The sequence below is a fragment of the Protopterus annectens genome, chromosome 1.part2 (genome assembly GCF_019279795.1).
Source record: "Protopterus annectens isolate FY-2018-M chromosome 1.part2, PAN1.0, whole genome shotgun sequence".
Taxonomy (NCBI): Eukaryota; Metazoa; Chordata; order Ceratodontiformes; family Protopteridae; genus Protopterus; species Protopterus annectens.
This window is the reverse complement of record NC_056727.1, coordinates 444094866-444111248: the sequence shown is the minus strand read 5'-3', so window position 1 is coordinate 444111248 and position 16383 is coordinate 444094866. Positions and strand designations below refer to the sequence as shown.

The 16383-nt window shown below is 42.5% G+C and overlaps 2 protein-coding genes across 3 annotated transcripts in view; one reads left to right on the top strand and one right to left on the bottom strand.

The window, feature by feature from the left end:
- SNX5 (sorting nexin 5) overlaps positions 1–16383 on the top strand; it is a 1365310-nt gene that overhangs the window by 118855 nt on the left and 1230072 nt on the right. The gene's annotated exons all lie outside the window — the stretch shown is intronic.
- KAT14 (lysine acetyltransferase 14) overlaps positions 1–16383 on the bottom strand; it is a gene marked incomplete in the record, with an annotated part of 1940697 nt that overhangs the window by 1831168 nt on the left and 93146 nt on the right. For both annotated transcript variants that reach the window (XM_044056925.1, XM_044056915.1), the window contains 1 exon segment: positions 721–842. In XM_044056925.1, coding sequence (XP_043912860.1) covers positions 721–842 — 122 coding nt within the window.

Sequence of the window (16383 nt, the reverse complement as noted above, 5' to 3'; positions counted from 1 at the left end):
GACGCTTAATAGTGCGTTTGTTGAATGTAGCACAGAAGCGACAGACCGAGACGTCGTGGTCTGGGCCTAAACAAGGTATACAGAGGGAACGGAAATCCTTATGCGGTATTTGCTTCCCACAAGAAATACAATTATTAACTTTGTCTGACATCGGTCTGAGGCAAGAAAAGTTTCCCCAACGGGGTACTTAGCTTTTAAGAAGACTTTGGTTTCCAAATTTTCGTAATCTCAGGAGCTGGAAGACCGGCACCTGCGAACTGCTTCTGCTTCGGGCACCGCGCGGCAAGAAAGACTGAAGAAAATGGCGTTGGCTGGTTCCTTTATACCCCTGTCGCACTGACATCAGGGAAGAAGCGATGACAACCGACGCCGGACCTAGACTTTGGAATTCGGCCGACCGAGGACCCGCCTGACGGCAGGAGAACCCATCTGTTATGACTGCAGCTGTATGCACGATGAACATCTATCCATCTGCAAAAAGAGCTCAACACATGAATTTTTTTTTATTGTTTACAGACTTTACTTTCAGTTGTGGCATGGAAAACACACAGTCAATCACACAGATTATTACACAAGAAAAGTAATAGACGTTCTTACTACTAACTGGACCTCTTGCAAATGAAGGAAATCAGCAGATGCAAATGTTCCAATAAAAAGACAAACTGAGTATGCTGTTTCATATGGATGAAACATTCCCAAATAGTCATTAGTACTACTTACTTGCTGCCATGTCAGCTTTAATCGCTCCGCATGTTCCTTCCCATCTTCAGAGCAGTCCGCACAAGTAAACTTAAAAAAGTTGTCCCCCTTCAGATAACTAGGTGGGTCTCCTCTCAGATGACCTGGAATGAAAAATGACCAAATGAGCATCATTCCATTTATATATACACAGACGTCAGCAAGAATAATTAATCCAATATCAATGCCAAGACAAACCAACCTTATACTTGGCAGGCTTTTATAATATACCTTTTTATTTATTACTCATTCATTCAGCAAAGTGACTTTGACAACTATTTGCAGTAAGGTAAGGTAGAAACCACATGGATATGACAATTACCACTTGCTGTACAGAAAGCCACACAGAACTGTCTCTAGCACTGAAAGCAAATCATTTCAAAATGTAATACTTGGCAAGGACAATTCCTTCATAATTTAGAAGTTGTTACCTCACCTTCCTGTATCATCATGAGTATCAAAAGTATAGAAATACAAAAAAACAAGTAAATGATGTATTAAGACTCATCACTATGTATGTAGTCAACAAGCTAGCATATTTCTCAAGCCACAGGAGACTTGTACTCTCTGTAAAAATGCATGACAACTAGATCATAAAGGTGGAATGCTCATCTTGAAACTGAGCAAGAGATATTGTAAAACAGAAGCCGTAAGAGATATTGTAAAACTGAAGCCGTAAAATAAATATTTTCACTTCTGAAGAACTATTTCCCCTAACCAGATTCTTCCAAAATGCCAGTGTAGACATTCTCAATGCACAAGCACCTCTCATGAGTGTACTAAACTGTCTTATTGCCTCTAGCAACCACCTTCCTGCAATAATGACAAGCAAATACATTCATGACTAACTTAAAACAAACCCAACAAATGAAGCTAAGAGAGGAGGACTTGCACCAATATGGTAATGGAAATAGGGTAATCCTAACTCATTATGTAAGGTTCTCTTCTAGAAAAAAAAAACAATACAGAAATAAATCATAATGGTGGATGTTTAGTATGGGCCAAAAATTTCACAGGCCTCTTTACTGGTTGTTCAGAGTCTGAGAATTCAGTAGTTCTCTTACCTAGGGAAGGTAATGAAGAACCCATGATGAATTTTTGAAAGTGGGGCAAAAGGATGCCGAAAAGCCTATCACTAAAAAGTGACCCCCTTCATACCACCTTCATGTTTATTTTCTTTTGCTCTATTTCTCACTGAATGTTCTTCTTACTGTTTCAAATTTATTAGGCAATTTATATTTCTTTAATGCAAATAAAATGCTGAATGAATATCTATGTTATGTACACAATTTGCTACTGTGTAATTATGTCATTCATTTTTACTTTTAGATATATATATATATATATATATATAATATATATATATATATATATATATATATATATATATATATATATATATATATATATATATATATATATAATATATATATATATATATATATATATATATATATATATATATATATATATATATATATATATATATATATCATTGTACCTTTGTTGTTGCAATTTGGTCCAGACCATGACAAAAAAGAAAGTACAGTTGTGTACACTTTCCATAAATGTAGATGTTAGAGTGTATTCACTGTTGCAGTCATTACATTTGGGCAATCCTGCTGGCAGGCTGCCCTCAGTCGGCCTGAATTCCAAAGTCCTGGGTCCTGCGTCAGCTGCTGTCACCCCTTCCCTGACGTCAGGTCATCAGGGGTATAAAAGAAGAAGCCAACGCTATTTTCTTCAGTTTCTTGCCCCAGATGTCAGGTGCCCCCTAAAAGGGTAGCCAAAATTGATTTTATAGATATATATATATATATATATATATATATATATATACATACATACATGCACCAATATAAATTTTACCTTCATCTACAAGCAAATACAGCACATAGGTTGTATAAATCAGAGAAGGAAAGAAAAGTTCCAGCAGTAAAAAGGGGGATGGCGGGTGGGTAACCTGGACTGCAACAGTGAATACACTCGAACATCTACATTTATGTAAGTGTACACAACTGTACTATGTTCTTCGTGTTTCACTGTTGCAGTCATTACATTTGGCTAGAGTCCCAAAGCTATGGTTGGGAGACTGGAGCTAAACAGCATTAGGAGTGGCTATGAGGCCCTGCAGAACTGCAGTGGCAAAGCCTGCCCTGGATTTAGGGTAGAGTAGAGTGGCAGATTATAGTGCTTTGTAAAGGAGTGCACTGAACTCCAGGTAGCAGCCTCTAAAATGTCTTTGGTTGGTACTCCCCTGAGAAAGGCTGCTGAAGTGGCTGCAGCTCTGGTGGAATGTGGCCTAACGCCCTTAGGCTCTGGCTTGCCATGGTGAAATAGAAACAAATGCAGTGGCCTATAAACTTTGAAACAGTCTGCTTTGAGATAGTCTTTCCTTATGATCCTGCAGCATATGCCACTAGTAATTGCTCTGTCTTCCTGAAAACTTTGGTTCTGTCCAAGTAGAATCCAAGTTGTCTGTGTACGTCCAAAGAATGCAGAATTCTCTCCCCCTTATTTTCTGGATTTGGATAAAAAGTTGGCAGATGAATAGTTTGGTTAAGAGCCACATTGGACACCACCTTAGGCATAAATGTTGGGTTTGTCCTCAGTGAGACCCTGTCTGGATAAAAGGTTCCACAGCCATGAGGGCCTGTAGCTCTGAAACTCGTCTTGCAGAAGTTATTGCTAGGAGCAGAGATGTTTTCCAAGATAAAAACTTTACATCAGCAATAGTAGCTGGCTCAAAAGGAGGCAGGGTAAATTTTTCAAAGACATAGTTGAGGTCCCATGCAGGTATTGGTTAAATCCATGGAGGCCTTAAATTTTTGGCTCCTCTGAAGTACTGCTTTAATAAAGGGTGAGAGAAGATTGGTGGCTCTGTATTGTAATGACCCGAAATGACAGAGGCATGAATTTTAACTGATGAAAAAGATAGGCCTTTGTCCAGCATCTCAGTTAAGTATTGCAAAATCTGAGGAATATTTGGTACAGCTGTATCAGTTCCTTGTGCCTGGTTCCAAGCACAGAATCTCTTCCATTTCCCAGCATAACATTTTCTAGTACTAGGCCTTCTGGCTTCCAAAATGACATCCATCACAGCTTTACTGAGAGGTTTATTTTGTATGACTACATTATCCACCATGCTGCCAGGTTTAAAGTTCCGAGTTGGCTGTGCAGGATCTGATTGTTTTGCTGGAACAGTAGATGAGGTATTTGAGGTAAGGTCCAAGCTGGCCATTGAGACACGTTCCTTAGGATTGGATACCAGTACTGACGGGGCCAGTCTGGGGCAATCAGTATCATCTTTGGCTTCTCCTGTCTGACCTTTAGGAGCACCTTGGGGAGGAGAGGCAGTGGAGGAAAGGCATATACTGATAGGTTTTTCCAGCTGAAAGATAGGGCGTCCACTTTCAATGCTTGTCTGTGCTAAGTCCTTGTGCAGAACCTTTTTAGTTGGTAGTTGTGAGGGGAGGCAAACAGATCTATGTCTGGGCATCCCCATTTCCTTATCATGCTGAAGACTTGTGGATCCAGCTGCCACTCATGGGGATCGATGAGGTTTCTGCTTAGTTCATCTGCCAGAGTATTTCCCTTTCCTGGCAGGGATTGTGCCTGCAGATGTACTTGGTAAGTCAATGCTGTGTCCCACAAAGTCAAGGTTAGTCTGCAAAGGGGGTAATAATGTGTGCCTCCCTGCTTGTTTATATACCACATAACCGTGGTGTTGCCTGTCTTTATCAGTAGTTGTTCCAGATGAAGTAGGTCCTTGAAGGCTGTCATGGCATTTTGAACAGCTAGCATCTCTTTTTGATTGATATGCAGATGCATTTGGTTTGAGGACCATGTGCCCTGAATGCACCTTCCTACCATGTAGGCCCCCCCAGGCATAATCGGATGCATCCATTGTTAGTGTCTGCCTGGCTGGGGGTAATGTGAATGGCTGTCCCTTGTTCTGGTGACAAGCCTTCGCCCACCATCGAAACTCCTGTTGCAGGCAGGGAATGAGAGTAATCATTGTTTCCAGGCTGTGGCAATGTTGAGTCCAAATACTTTTTAGGTACCAATGAAGTTTCCTCATATGCAGTCTTGCATATGGAATTAGTAGGATGCAGGATGCCATGAAGCCCAAAGCCTGCAGATTTTTTCTAGCAGATAACTGGGCCTTTGTTGCCAACATTCTGAAACAGGTAGTCAGTTGCCTTTGTTTGTCTGGCGTGAGATAAGTCATCTGGGCAGTTGTATTTAAGCTTGCACCCAGGAATATTATCTCTTGAGAGGGTACTAGTTTTGATTTCTTTTTGTTGACTGTATACCCAAGGCATGTTGGAAGTCTTTGCACAAATGCCAGATGCTGTAGAAGAAATGTCCTTGTTCTCTGCTTTAATTAGACAGTCGTCCAAGTAAGGATATATTTGTATTCCTCTTTGCCTGCAGAATGCAATTACTGGTGCCAGGCACTTTGTAAAGACCCCGGGCGCAGTATATAAACCAAAGGGCAGTGCAGAGAATTGGTAATGCATTGAGCCAGGGTTGCATCTGAGGTATCTTCTGCATGATTGTCTGATTGGGACATACAGGTACGCCTCTTTTAGGTCTAAAGTCACAAGCCAAGCATTCTTGCCCATCATGAGCAGAAGCTGCTGCAAAGTCAACATTTTGAATTTTGGTATATCCGGGAATGTGTTCAGAATAGATAGGTACAGCATTGGTCTCCAGGCCTTGTCCTTTCTGGGTACCAAGAACAGTCTTGAGTAAAATCCTTGTCCCTGTTCTTGCTCTGGTACTTGTTGAATAGCCCCCATGTAAATGAGGGATGAGACTTGTTTTTGTGCCTCTGCCCATTGATTTTTTGGCAGATCTGGCCAGCCGTTTCCTTTTGGCAGGGTATGGAAATGGAACTTGTAGCCTTGTGACACTATATTTAAAACCCACTTGTCTTGGGTTATAATGTGCCAATTTTCTTCCCAAGGGTGCTGCCAGGAGAAAAGTGCTTGGTGCAGGCAGGGGGAAGTCATTGGGACTGTTTCCTGTATGGTTGTGATTTGTCTTCCCCAACTTTGGAGGTAAAAGCGCCCCATTGCTTTGACCTGTATGAACCTTGAGCCTGGAATCTGCCTCTAATGCGTCTGGATCTGCCCCTTTGAGATCTGTCTGGCACAGGAAAGGACCAATTCTTTGTAAGCCAGTGTCTACTAAACCTAGGTGGCTGTACTTGTAAAATAATCTTTGACAGTCTGCATAGATTTAGCTTTGTCCTCCATTTTCTTTAACACCACTTCTGCCTCAACACCGAACAAAGTATCATGTTGTAAAGGTGCATCTAATAATTTAACTTTGACGTGATCAGGCAGATTTTGTTCCTTTAACCAAGCATGCCTCCTAATTACCAAACCCGTAACTGCGGCCTTGCAGGAGGCCTCCAAAGAATCAAAACCACATTGCAAAGTATGCTATCCAACTTGTTCAGCTGCATGCAATAAATCCTGCATTTCCTTGTTTTCTGCATATTCAGAGTTTAACAACATTTTCTGTTTAAGCAATGCCATGACATGTTGCTGATATTTGAGCATATGAAATTGACAGTTTAAGGCCCTTATAGCCTAGTTAGCAGATGTGTAAACCTTTTTTCCCCATCTATCCAGCGCCCTAGAATCTCTGTCAGAGGGGGTATGTTTTTTTGCTGTGGAAACCCCAACTCCTTTGGGACCCTGTGAAATAGTTTCTGGGTTTGCATAAGGGTTTTTAAAAAGGAATTTATGAGAGTCAGGGACCCTGTAATATCTATCAGGCTTAACAGGAGCTGGAGGTAAGGAGTAAGGGGTAAGATTAGACTCCGAAAACACATCATCTACAGTGTCTAACAGGTGGAATGGCTAGAGGCCTGTGTTGAGGTAGTAAAAGGAAATCCCTGAGCCTCTTTTTAGATTCTGAAACATCTTGGCTCCCCCAGTGGAAATGCTCCCTCATGGTATGCAAGGTTTCCCCAAAAGAATAGTCCTCTGGAGGAGAAGCTGAAGGTATACATTCTTCAGCATCAGAATCCTCATTTGGGGGGGGGGGGGAAAATTCCTGGATCAAAAGAGGAATCAGAAGAAATAGAAACCTGATCTGAAGATTCATAGTCAGTCTCTTGCCTAGGCCTCTTATCAGGAGGAGGATGGGAACCCCTGATCAAGGTAATCAAGTCTTCGGCCATTTTGAGCATCTGTTTTTTGGGCATAGAGGCCTGTCCATGTGGCTCTTGAGTTTGTTTCTTTGCTTTAGAAGGAGCTTTAGTCTTTGCCTTTGAATCTGAAGTCGGTTTAATGTAAAGATCTTTAGGTCTGAAAACACCCTCAGAAACCGGTGCCTGCTCAGCGGCTCCGGACCCATCTGAGGGAATAGTATCAGAGGCTCAAATACCTTGAGTTTCCAGCGGCATGGCAGACTCCACGTGGGAGTCAGTAGCGGCCTGAGACTCTAATGTAGTGGGCATCAGGGGCAGCGAAAGTAACTCACTGAGAACCAGCGAACCGGCGACTGGCTTAGGAGAAGCTTTGTCGTTGGTTTTGGACCTCGGTTGTTTATCTCTCTCTTTTTCTTTGCGTTTTTTGTGAACTCCGGTAGTCGGATGGCTATCTGACGACATTTCTGGATAATTAAACTGGCATCCAAAATAGTTTAAGCAAAATCATACCGACACTTAATAGTGCATTGGTTAAATCTAGCACAAAACTGAATCAAAAACGTTGTGATCAGGGCCTAGGCAAGGAATACAGTAGGAATGAAAGTCCTTATGAGGTATTTGCTTTCCACAAGAAATACAATTTACTTTTTCTGACATCTGTCTGGAGCAAGAAAAAAGTTTCCCCAACAGGGTACTTGACTTTATTGAAGACTTCGGATCTGAAATTCGAACACGAAAATATCAGGAGTCTGCCAACCGGCACTTGCGAACTGCTTCTACTTCGGGCACCGCGCGGCAAGAAAGACTGAAGAAAATAGCGTCGGCTGTTTCTTTTATACCCCTGACGTCAGGGAAGGGGCGACAGCAGCCGACCCAGGACTTTGGAATTCAGGCCGACTGAGGGCAACCTGCCTGCAGGATCACCCAAATGTAATGACTGCAACAGTGTTAGGACCCGTATATTTACCAAGTTAACAGAAAATAAACAAACAAATAAAATAAAATAAGAAAAATGAAAGGGTATCTCTCTGACAGGCAAGAAGCACAATCTAAAAGTACTTGAAATGGAGCCTATGAAGCCTATGTATAGCCCATAGGTGAAATGCTATCAGAACTAGCACCAACACGGCCACTGTTGGAATAACAGCATACAGAGGTATACAGAAGCCCAGTATCAGAAATCCTGACATCAGTCTTAATGCAGTAAAACCAGACAAAGGTACTGCTGACAAAAGAAAAAAAATCAGCACAGGCATGGATAACAGAGCTAGACACCAGAAATAAAGGCACTGGACAAAAAGACACTGGTGGGGCAGAGACATCTGAATAGGTAAAACCACAGCTGCCACTGCAGAAACAGAAGCCAGCAACAGGCCCATCAGTGCCAAACACACAGGATGTGAGGAAAAGGCTACACCCTGTAGAAAAGTACAAATGTGTATTCAAACTTGCCATAACAGTAGACGTTCAGATGATCGCTGCTGCAGTAGCCTTAGCTATATTATATGGGTTATATCCTGCAAAGGATATAGCAGCACGCCGGCTTCCAAAACTTCAGGGCACCTTCAACGCACCTAAGCTGTCAGGCAGCTCAAGCAGAGCTGATTAAAAGACAACAGATATGTTTACTGCCAAACCCTTTGACGCTTTCCTGTCAAGAGGGGCTAAGCTTTAAAAGGACAATGTTAGGAACAAAAAAAAAAAAAGCCCAACCCCTAGCATAAAAAACATACCAGAATCCAAGGAGGAAGGACAGCAGAGTGGCTACTGCAGCAGTGATCATTCAGAACAGCTACTGTTATGGTAAGTTTACCTACCCAACTGTACTATGTTCATCATATTGATCATTACTGCAGTAGCCTTAGCTATACAGGTTGATTACCCTAACTTACTACATTTAGGAGATGGAAGGAGAAGAGCCCAGGAGCACCTGGAGAATGGTCCTTGCAAAGCCTGATCTAAACCTAGAGAATGCATCAAGCTACAGTGGTCTGTAAAAGTATGCAGAGAGGAGTGACAGCTTCGAGAACAATGCTAGAATCCAACCCTTTCCAAAAAGCCATAGATGAAGCCAAGGCCATGGTAGAGTGGGCCTTGCCCTTTCTTGTAATAGTTTTGGTATGGTGAGTATAACAAAAGGCAACAGCCTTAGACAACTATTTGCAAATCTGTTTTGACACAAGTTTTCCCTTCTTCTTACCTTCACAAGAAATTAACTGATCTGAATATCTGAAGGACTTAGTTCTGTCAAGACAGAACCAGCACTGTCTGTGGACATCCAATGTATGGAGCTTCTTTTCCACTCATTTTTAGGTTCAGGAAAACAGGAAGATGGATAAATCGGCTTAAACTTCGATATCATTTCAGGCATAAAAAAGATCAGCTCTCAAATAAACCCTGTCGCTCTGGAAAAAAAAGGAGTATTAGCTCACCACAAGAGCTTGCAACTCACATAACCTTCCTGCAGAAGGCAGAGCAATGACTAAAACTGATTTTCCATGTTAAAAAATTCAAGTCAGACAGGTTAGCTGGTTCAATGGAGCAAGTGCTAACTTCTGACACAAAATCAAGATCTGAAGGCGTGGCCACCAGTTAAATTGAAGACCACCTATGCAAAACCCTTTTCAAAACATTTTGATACGAGACTGCAATGAAAAACAAGGATCTATGAGCAGACATGCTGAAATGGCCAATAAATGAACCTTGATAGAGGAATAAGAAAAGCCATAGGCTAGTAACTCACACAAATATTGTAAAACCAGAGAACAACTAGCGTTTAATTGGGTGTTAGCTATTCTGCTGGCGCCAACAAGAAAACATTTTCCTATTTTCTAATATATGACTTTTCAGTAGCAGGTTTTGTTACCTCAATTAGTACCTGCTGCATGTCCTCAGTAAACAAATACCTAAAAGGAAGTAAGACCCTATCATCCACACAGTCAATTGAATCTGACCGACATCAGGGTGCATCAATCACCCTTGCTTTTGTCTGAGTAGATCCACCCTGTGAGGAAGCTTGAGGTAATTGCACCTGGCCATTGCTAAAAGAAGGGAGAAAGTACAGTTGCGTACACTTACCATAAATGTAGACTTTCAAGTGTATGCATTGCTGCAGTCATAACTGATGGGATTTCCTGCTATGGAACCCCTTGGCTGGACCAATTACCAGAATTTTTTTTCCTCCTCCTACTGAAGCTAGCAGACAACCCATCTGACATCAAGGCATCTGGGTATCAACAGAGTCACCTGGCACCATAGCCTCAGTACTTTCTTGCCTCAAATAAACAGACAGGAGCCCCCCAACAGATCCCTCAAGATAAGGGCCTAAGCTCAGAACTCCAGAGTATGTACAGAGGAGAAGGGAACAACTAAGGACTAGAGAGAAGAATGCCCACCCCAATGTCATGAGGCAACAAGGGAAGGAGGAAGAGAAAAAATGCTGCAACAGTGAGTACACTCGAACATATATATTTACGGTAACTATACTATGTTCTTCATGTTCCACTGTTGCAGTCTGGTGCTTCCCATTTAAAAATATTCCCTCAGGGTATGTACAATCTCCCCAGAGGAAATGTCTTCAGTGGTGGTGGGGGAGCTACAGCAAGGTTCTCATTAGAATTTGAATCCCCATGGGAACCAACAGATGAGCTTTCCTCAAAGGTAGACTCATCATTAAGACTCCTAGGGGGAGTATCCGCTTTCCTTTTCAGGAGTGGAACTTGGGAGTGAAAGGCATCTAAATCTGACTATAGCGATCAAACCCTCAGCCAACCTAACTAGGTCCTGTTGATAGGCCTGAATTTGAGAGTGGCAACCAGCAGGCCTCGGCTGGGAAGTAGCTTTTTTATGTGACACCTTAAGTCCTGGACCTAAGGGTGGTGACTGCACTAGTGCTGGGACGTGAGCAGGCAGCTGAATGCCAAGAATGGTGAACTGAGGCAATTTCTGGACGATGAGAGACTCCAAACTCTCCTTTGACAGTTTCAGAGCTGACATCAGAATTAGGGAGCTGCGAAGGCACTCCAGACCCAATTGATGAGAAAAGTCCTACTGCTTGCCTGGAAGCAGAAGGACCTGGTGGCATTTCTGACTGGGTCACGATATGGGCTTGTGCCACAACAGTCAATGCAGTGAACTACGAAAACATCACACCATCTTCAATGGTGAGTCTAGGTGGACTGATGGAAAGCAAATAACCATTGCACGATACTCATTTTTGGATGTTTTTCCTTCGTACAACTGGGGAGATCAACCTTGGTCTAACCGGTGGACAACATAGTATGTGAAGGCCCTGGCAACTTGCTAATATGGTTAGCTATGCTTGATCGTTCTACTGTTAAAGCACAGAACCAACAGTTAGAAATGTTGTCTTCTGGGCCTACAAAGGTTACACAAAAGGAGTGAAAGTCCTGGTGTGGTAACTGCTTGCCACAACAGAGACCGTAGTTAGTGTTCTCTGACATTAGTCAAAAAACATATGAAAAGCTCTCCAACAGGGTACCTAGCTTTAATGTCTTATTTCTCTGGTGTAAAATGACCAACGCACTGATTAACACACTGCTCTAATGGCAACTGACTCCCTTTGCACCCATATGTTTTGACTTTGAATGATGCATCCACTGGCTTCAGGAGGAACAGAAAATTCTCTGGCAGTCTGGCAGACCAAGGGCTTCCATGTCAGAAAACCTGATCAGTTATGACTGCAACAGTGGAACACCAAGAACATCCATGGTTGCCTGGATCAGAAGGAGGATGTCACCGCAATGATCTAGGGGTATTCTTTCTGAATCTTCAGAAGTACCCTGGATATTAGTGGAAAGGAACAGAAAAGCAGACTCAGCCATCCTGCAGGAAGGGGTTTGTCCCAAATAACTGGTGCCAAAATCATAGATGCTAAAAATTGGGTATCCTTTGGTAAGTCATCTAAACAAGAGAACTACCACATTAACAACACGCTCCAGAACAACCCAGATGCTCTGGATTTGGGAACTTATCATTCCTGTTCATATTCAAGACAACTTGGATCTATGGATGGGAAACAGAAAATTTACCCCAAGACTGCCCCTCTGTACTACTAATGGACAGAGTCAGCTCTTAAATGCTTTATCCCATAAATGGGTCCCCTCAAAATTATCTAGGGTACATCCCAGTTATTCTTATTAGGGGTAATATACAATTATCGACCATGGGATGGGTATGGCCAATCTCTAATCAAATAGGATAGGTTAATTCAAGTGCAAAAAGGGAAACTGGTTAGGCTTAAAATGGCCTGCAAAGGTGGCTTGCCTAGTACATACCCAAGAGCATATAAAAGGCATCTGTCTTCCAGGTCTTTCTGCATTGAGTCCTGGAACAGAATCTTGCCAGCTGAGGAGTCAAAGTGGTCTACTTCAGAAACTGTCTAAAGATGGATCAAGTCTTGGAAGACTTGCAATCTAGTTTTCATTTATTACGGTCTTGCCCTGGTCCTGCTCAGCTTGGCTGAAACGGACTGTGATACTGTCTGTAACAATATGAAGATGTCCTGGGGACCAAAGATGATTCAGAGAGTCAAGTGTCTTGATCAGGGAGAGCATCTATGATATTTATGTGCTTGCGTTTATCTTTGGTGTTCCACATACCCTGCTCTTTTATCTCTCCTGAAATTTCTCCACAAGCAAAGTCCAAGGTGCATGTAGTGACTGTCTGCTTTGAAACAGGAAGGGAGAAAGGGGGAACCTGGATTTAAGGATATCTTCTGTCCAATGAAATGATTTCTCTTCTAACAAACTCCATACAAAGAGCATTTGTACTGAGACCAGACAGACTTCAGATACCACTGTGTCTTTCTTGTATGGAGTCTTTCCAGGGCTATCAAGAGAATCACAGAAGCCATGAGACACAGAATCCTGAGGTATTCCCTTGCAGTCACTGAAGCCTGAGTGGAAATTCTTAGAAATATCTCTAGATATAGAACTATTTTTTCCCTGTGGAAGAAAGGTCTTTAGACTGAGGTGTTCAACTGACATCTCAGGAACACAATCCTCCGTGAAGGAGTCATTAAAGACTTGAATGTCCTCTAGAATCCCATCTTGTGTAAGATATCACTCACCCAAAAAAGAGATTCCTGACACTTTGAAAAAGTGTCCACAAAGATAAGAAAGTAACCTAAATATGGAAAAATGTGGATACCCTGTAGCCTACAATGTGGTATAACTTTGTGAACACTCTTGGTGCAGTGGACAGTCCAAAGGGTAAGACAGAGAAAGTACAGTTGTGTACACTTACCATAAATGTAGACTTTCAAGTGTATGCATTGCTGCAGTCATAACTGATGGGATTTCCTGCTATGGAACCCCTTGGCTGGACCAATTACCAGAAAATTTTTCCTCCTCCTACTGAAGCTAGCAGACAACCCATCTGACATCAAGGCATCTGGTTATCAACAGAGTCACCTGGCACCATAGCCTCAGTACTTTCTTGCCTCAAATAAACAGACAGGAGCCCCCCCAACAGATCCCTCAAGATAAGGGCCTAAGCTCAGAACTCCAGAGTATGTACAGAGGAGAAGGGAACAACTAAGGACTAGAGAGAAGAATGCCCACCCCAATGTCATGAGGCAACAAGGGAAGGAGGAAGAGAAAAAATGCTGCAACAGTGAGTACACTCGAACATATATATTTACGGTAACTATACTATGTTCTTCATGTTCCACTGTTGCAGTCTGGTGCTTCCCATTTAAAAATATTCCCTCAGGGTATGTACAATCTCCCCAGAGGAAATGTCTTCAGTGGTGGTGGGGGAGCTACAGCAAGGTTCTCATTAGAATTTGAATCCCCATGGGAAGCAACAGATGAGCTTTCCTCAAAGGTAGACTCATCATTAAGACTCCTAGGGGGAGTATCCGCTTTCCTTTTCAGGAGTGGAACTTGGGAGTGAAAGGCATCTAAATCTGACTATAGCGATCAAACCCTCAGCCAACCTAACTAGGTTCTGTTGATAGGCCTGAATTTGAGAGTGGCAACCAGCAGGCCTCGGAAGTAGCTTTTTTATGTGACACCTTAAGTCCTGGACCTAAGGGTGGTGACTGCACTAGTGCTGGGACGTGAGCAGGCAGCTGAATGCCAAGAATGGTGAACTGAGGCAATTTCTGGACGATGAGAGACTCCAAACTCTCCTTTGACAGTTTCAGAGCTGACATCAGAATTAGGGAGCTGCGAAGGCACTCCAGACCCAATTGATGAGAAAAGTCCTACTGCTTGCCTGGAAGCAGAAGGACCTGGTGGAATTTCTGACTCTGACTGGGTCACGATATGGGCTTGTGCCACAACAGTCAATGCAGTGAACTATGAAAACATCACACCATCTTCAATGGTGAGTCTAGGTGGACTGATGGAAAGCAAATAACCATTGCACGATACTCATTTTTGGATGTTTTTCCTTCGTACAACTGGGGAGATCAACCTTGGTCTAACCGGTGGACAACATAGTATGTGAAGGCCCTGGCAACTTGCTAATATGGTTAGCTATGCTTGATCGTTCTACTGTTAAAGCACAGAACCAACAGTTAGAAATGTTGTCTTCTGGGCCTACAAAGGTTACACAAAAGGAGTGAAAGTCCTGGTGTGGTAACTGCTTGCCACAACAGAGACCGTTAGTTAGCGTTCTCTGACATTAGTCAAAAAACATATGAAAAGCTCTCCAACAGGGTACCTAGCTTTAATGTCTTATTTCTCTGGTGTAAAATGACCAACGCACTGATTAACACACTGCTCTAATGGCAACTGACTCCCTTTGCACCCATATGTTTTGACTTTGAATGATGCATCAACTGGCTTCAGGAGGAACAGAAAATTCTCTGGCAGTCTGGCAGACCAAGGGCTTCCATGTCAGAAAACCTGATCAGTTATGACTGCAACAGTGGAACACCAAGAACATCCATGGTTGCCTGGATCAGAAGGAGGATGTCACCGAATGATCTAGGGGTATTCTTTCTGAATCTTCAGAAGTACCCTGGATATTAGTGGAAAGGAACAGAAAAGCAGACTCAGCCATCCTGCAGGAAGGGTTTGTCCCAAATAACTGGTGCCAAAATCATAGATGCTAAAAATTGGGTATCCTTTGGTAAGTCATCTAAACAAGAGAACTACCACATTAACAACACGCTCCAGAACAACCCAGATGCTCTGGATTTGGGAACTTATCATTCCTGTTCATATTCAAGACAACTTGGATCTATGGATGGGAAACAGAAAATTTACCCCAAGACTGCCCTCTGTACCACTAATGGGCAAAGGCAGCTCTTACATGCTTTATCCCATGCATGGATCCCCTTAAAATTATCTAGGATACATCCCAGTTATTGCTATTAGGGGTAATATACAATTATCGACCATGGGATGGGTATGGCCAATCTCTAATCAAATAGGATAGGTTAATTCAAGTGCAAAAAGGGAAACTGGTTAGGCTTAAAATGGCCTGCAAAGGTGGCTTGCCTAGTACATACCCAAGAGCATATAAAGGCATCTGTCTTCCAGGTCTTTCTGCATTGAGTCCTGGAACAGAATCTTGCCAGCTGAGGAGTCAAAGTGGTCTACTTCAGAAACTGTCTAAAGATGGATCAAGTCTTGGAAGACTTGCAATCTAGTTTTCATTTATTACGGTCTTGCCCTGGTCCTGCTCAGCTTGGCTGAAACGGACTGTGATACTGTCTGTAACAATATGAAGATGTCCTGGGGACCAAAGATGATTCAGAGAGTCAAGTGTCTTGATCAGGGAGAGCATCTATGATATTTATGTGCTTGCGTTTATCTTTGGTGTTCCACATACCCTGCTCTTTTATCTCTCCTGAAATTTCTCCACAAGCAAAGTCCAAGGTGCATGTAGTGACTGTCTGCTTTGAAACAGGAAGGAGAAAGGGGAACCTGGATTTAAGGATATCTTCTGTCCAATGAAATGATTTCTCTTCTAACAAACTCCATACAAAGAGCATTTGTACTGAGACCAGACAGACTTCAGATACCACTGTGTCTTTCTTGTATGGAGTCTTTCCAGGGCTATCAAGAGAATCACAGAAGCCATGAGACACAGAATCCTGAGGTATTCCCTTGCAGTCACTGAAGCCTGAGTAGAAATTCTTAGAAATATCTCTAGATATAGAACTATTTTTTCCCTGTGGAAGAAAGGTCTTTAGACTGAGGTGTTCAACTGACATCTCAGGAACACAATCCTCCGTGAAGGAGTCATTAAAGACTTGAATGTCCTCTAGAATCCCATCTTGTGTAAGATATCACTCACCCAAAAAAGAGATTCCTGACACTTTGAAAAAAAGTGTCCACAAAGATAAGAAAGTAACCTAAATACGGAAAAATGTGGATACCCTGTAGCCTACAATGTGGTATAACTTTGTGAACACTCTTGGTGCAGTGGACAGTCCAAAGGGTAAGACAGAGAAAGTACAGTTGTGTACACTTATCATAAATGTAGATGTTCGAGTG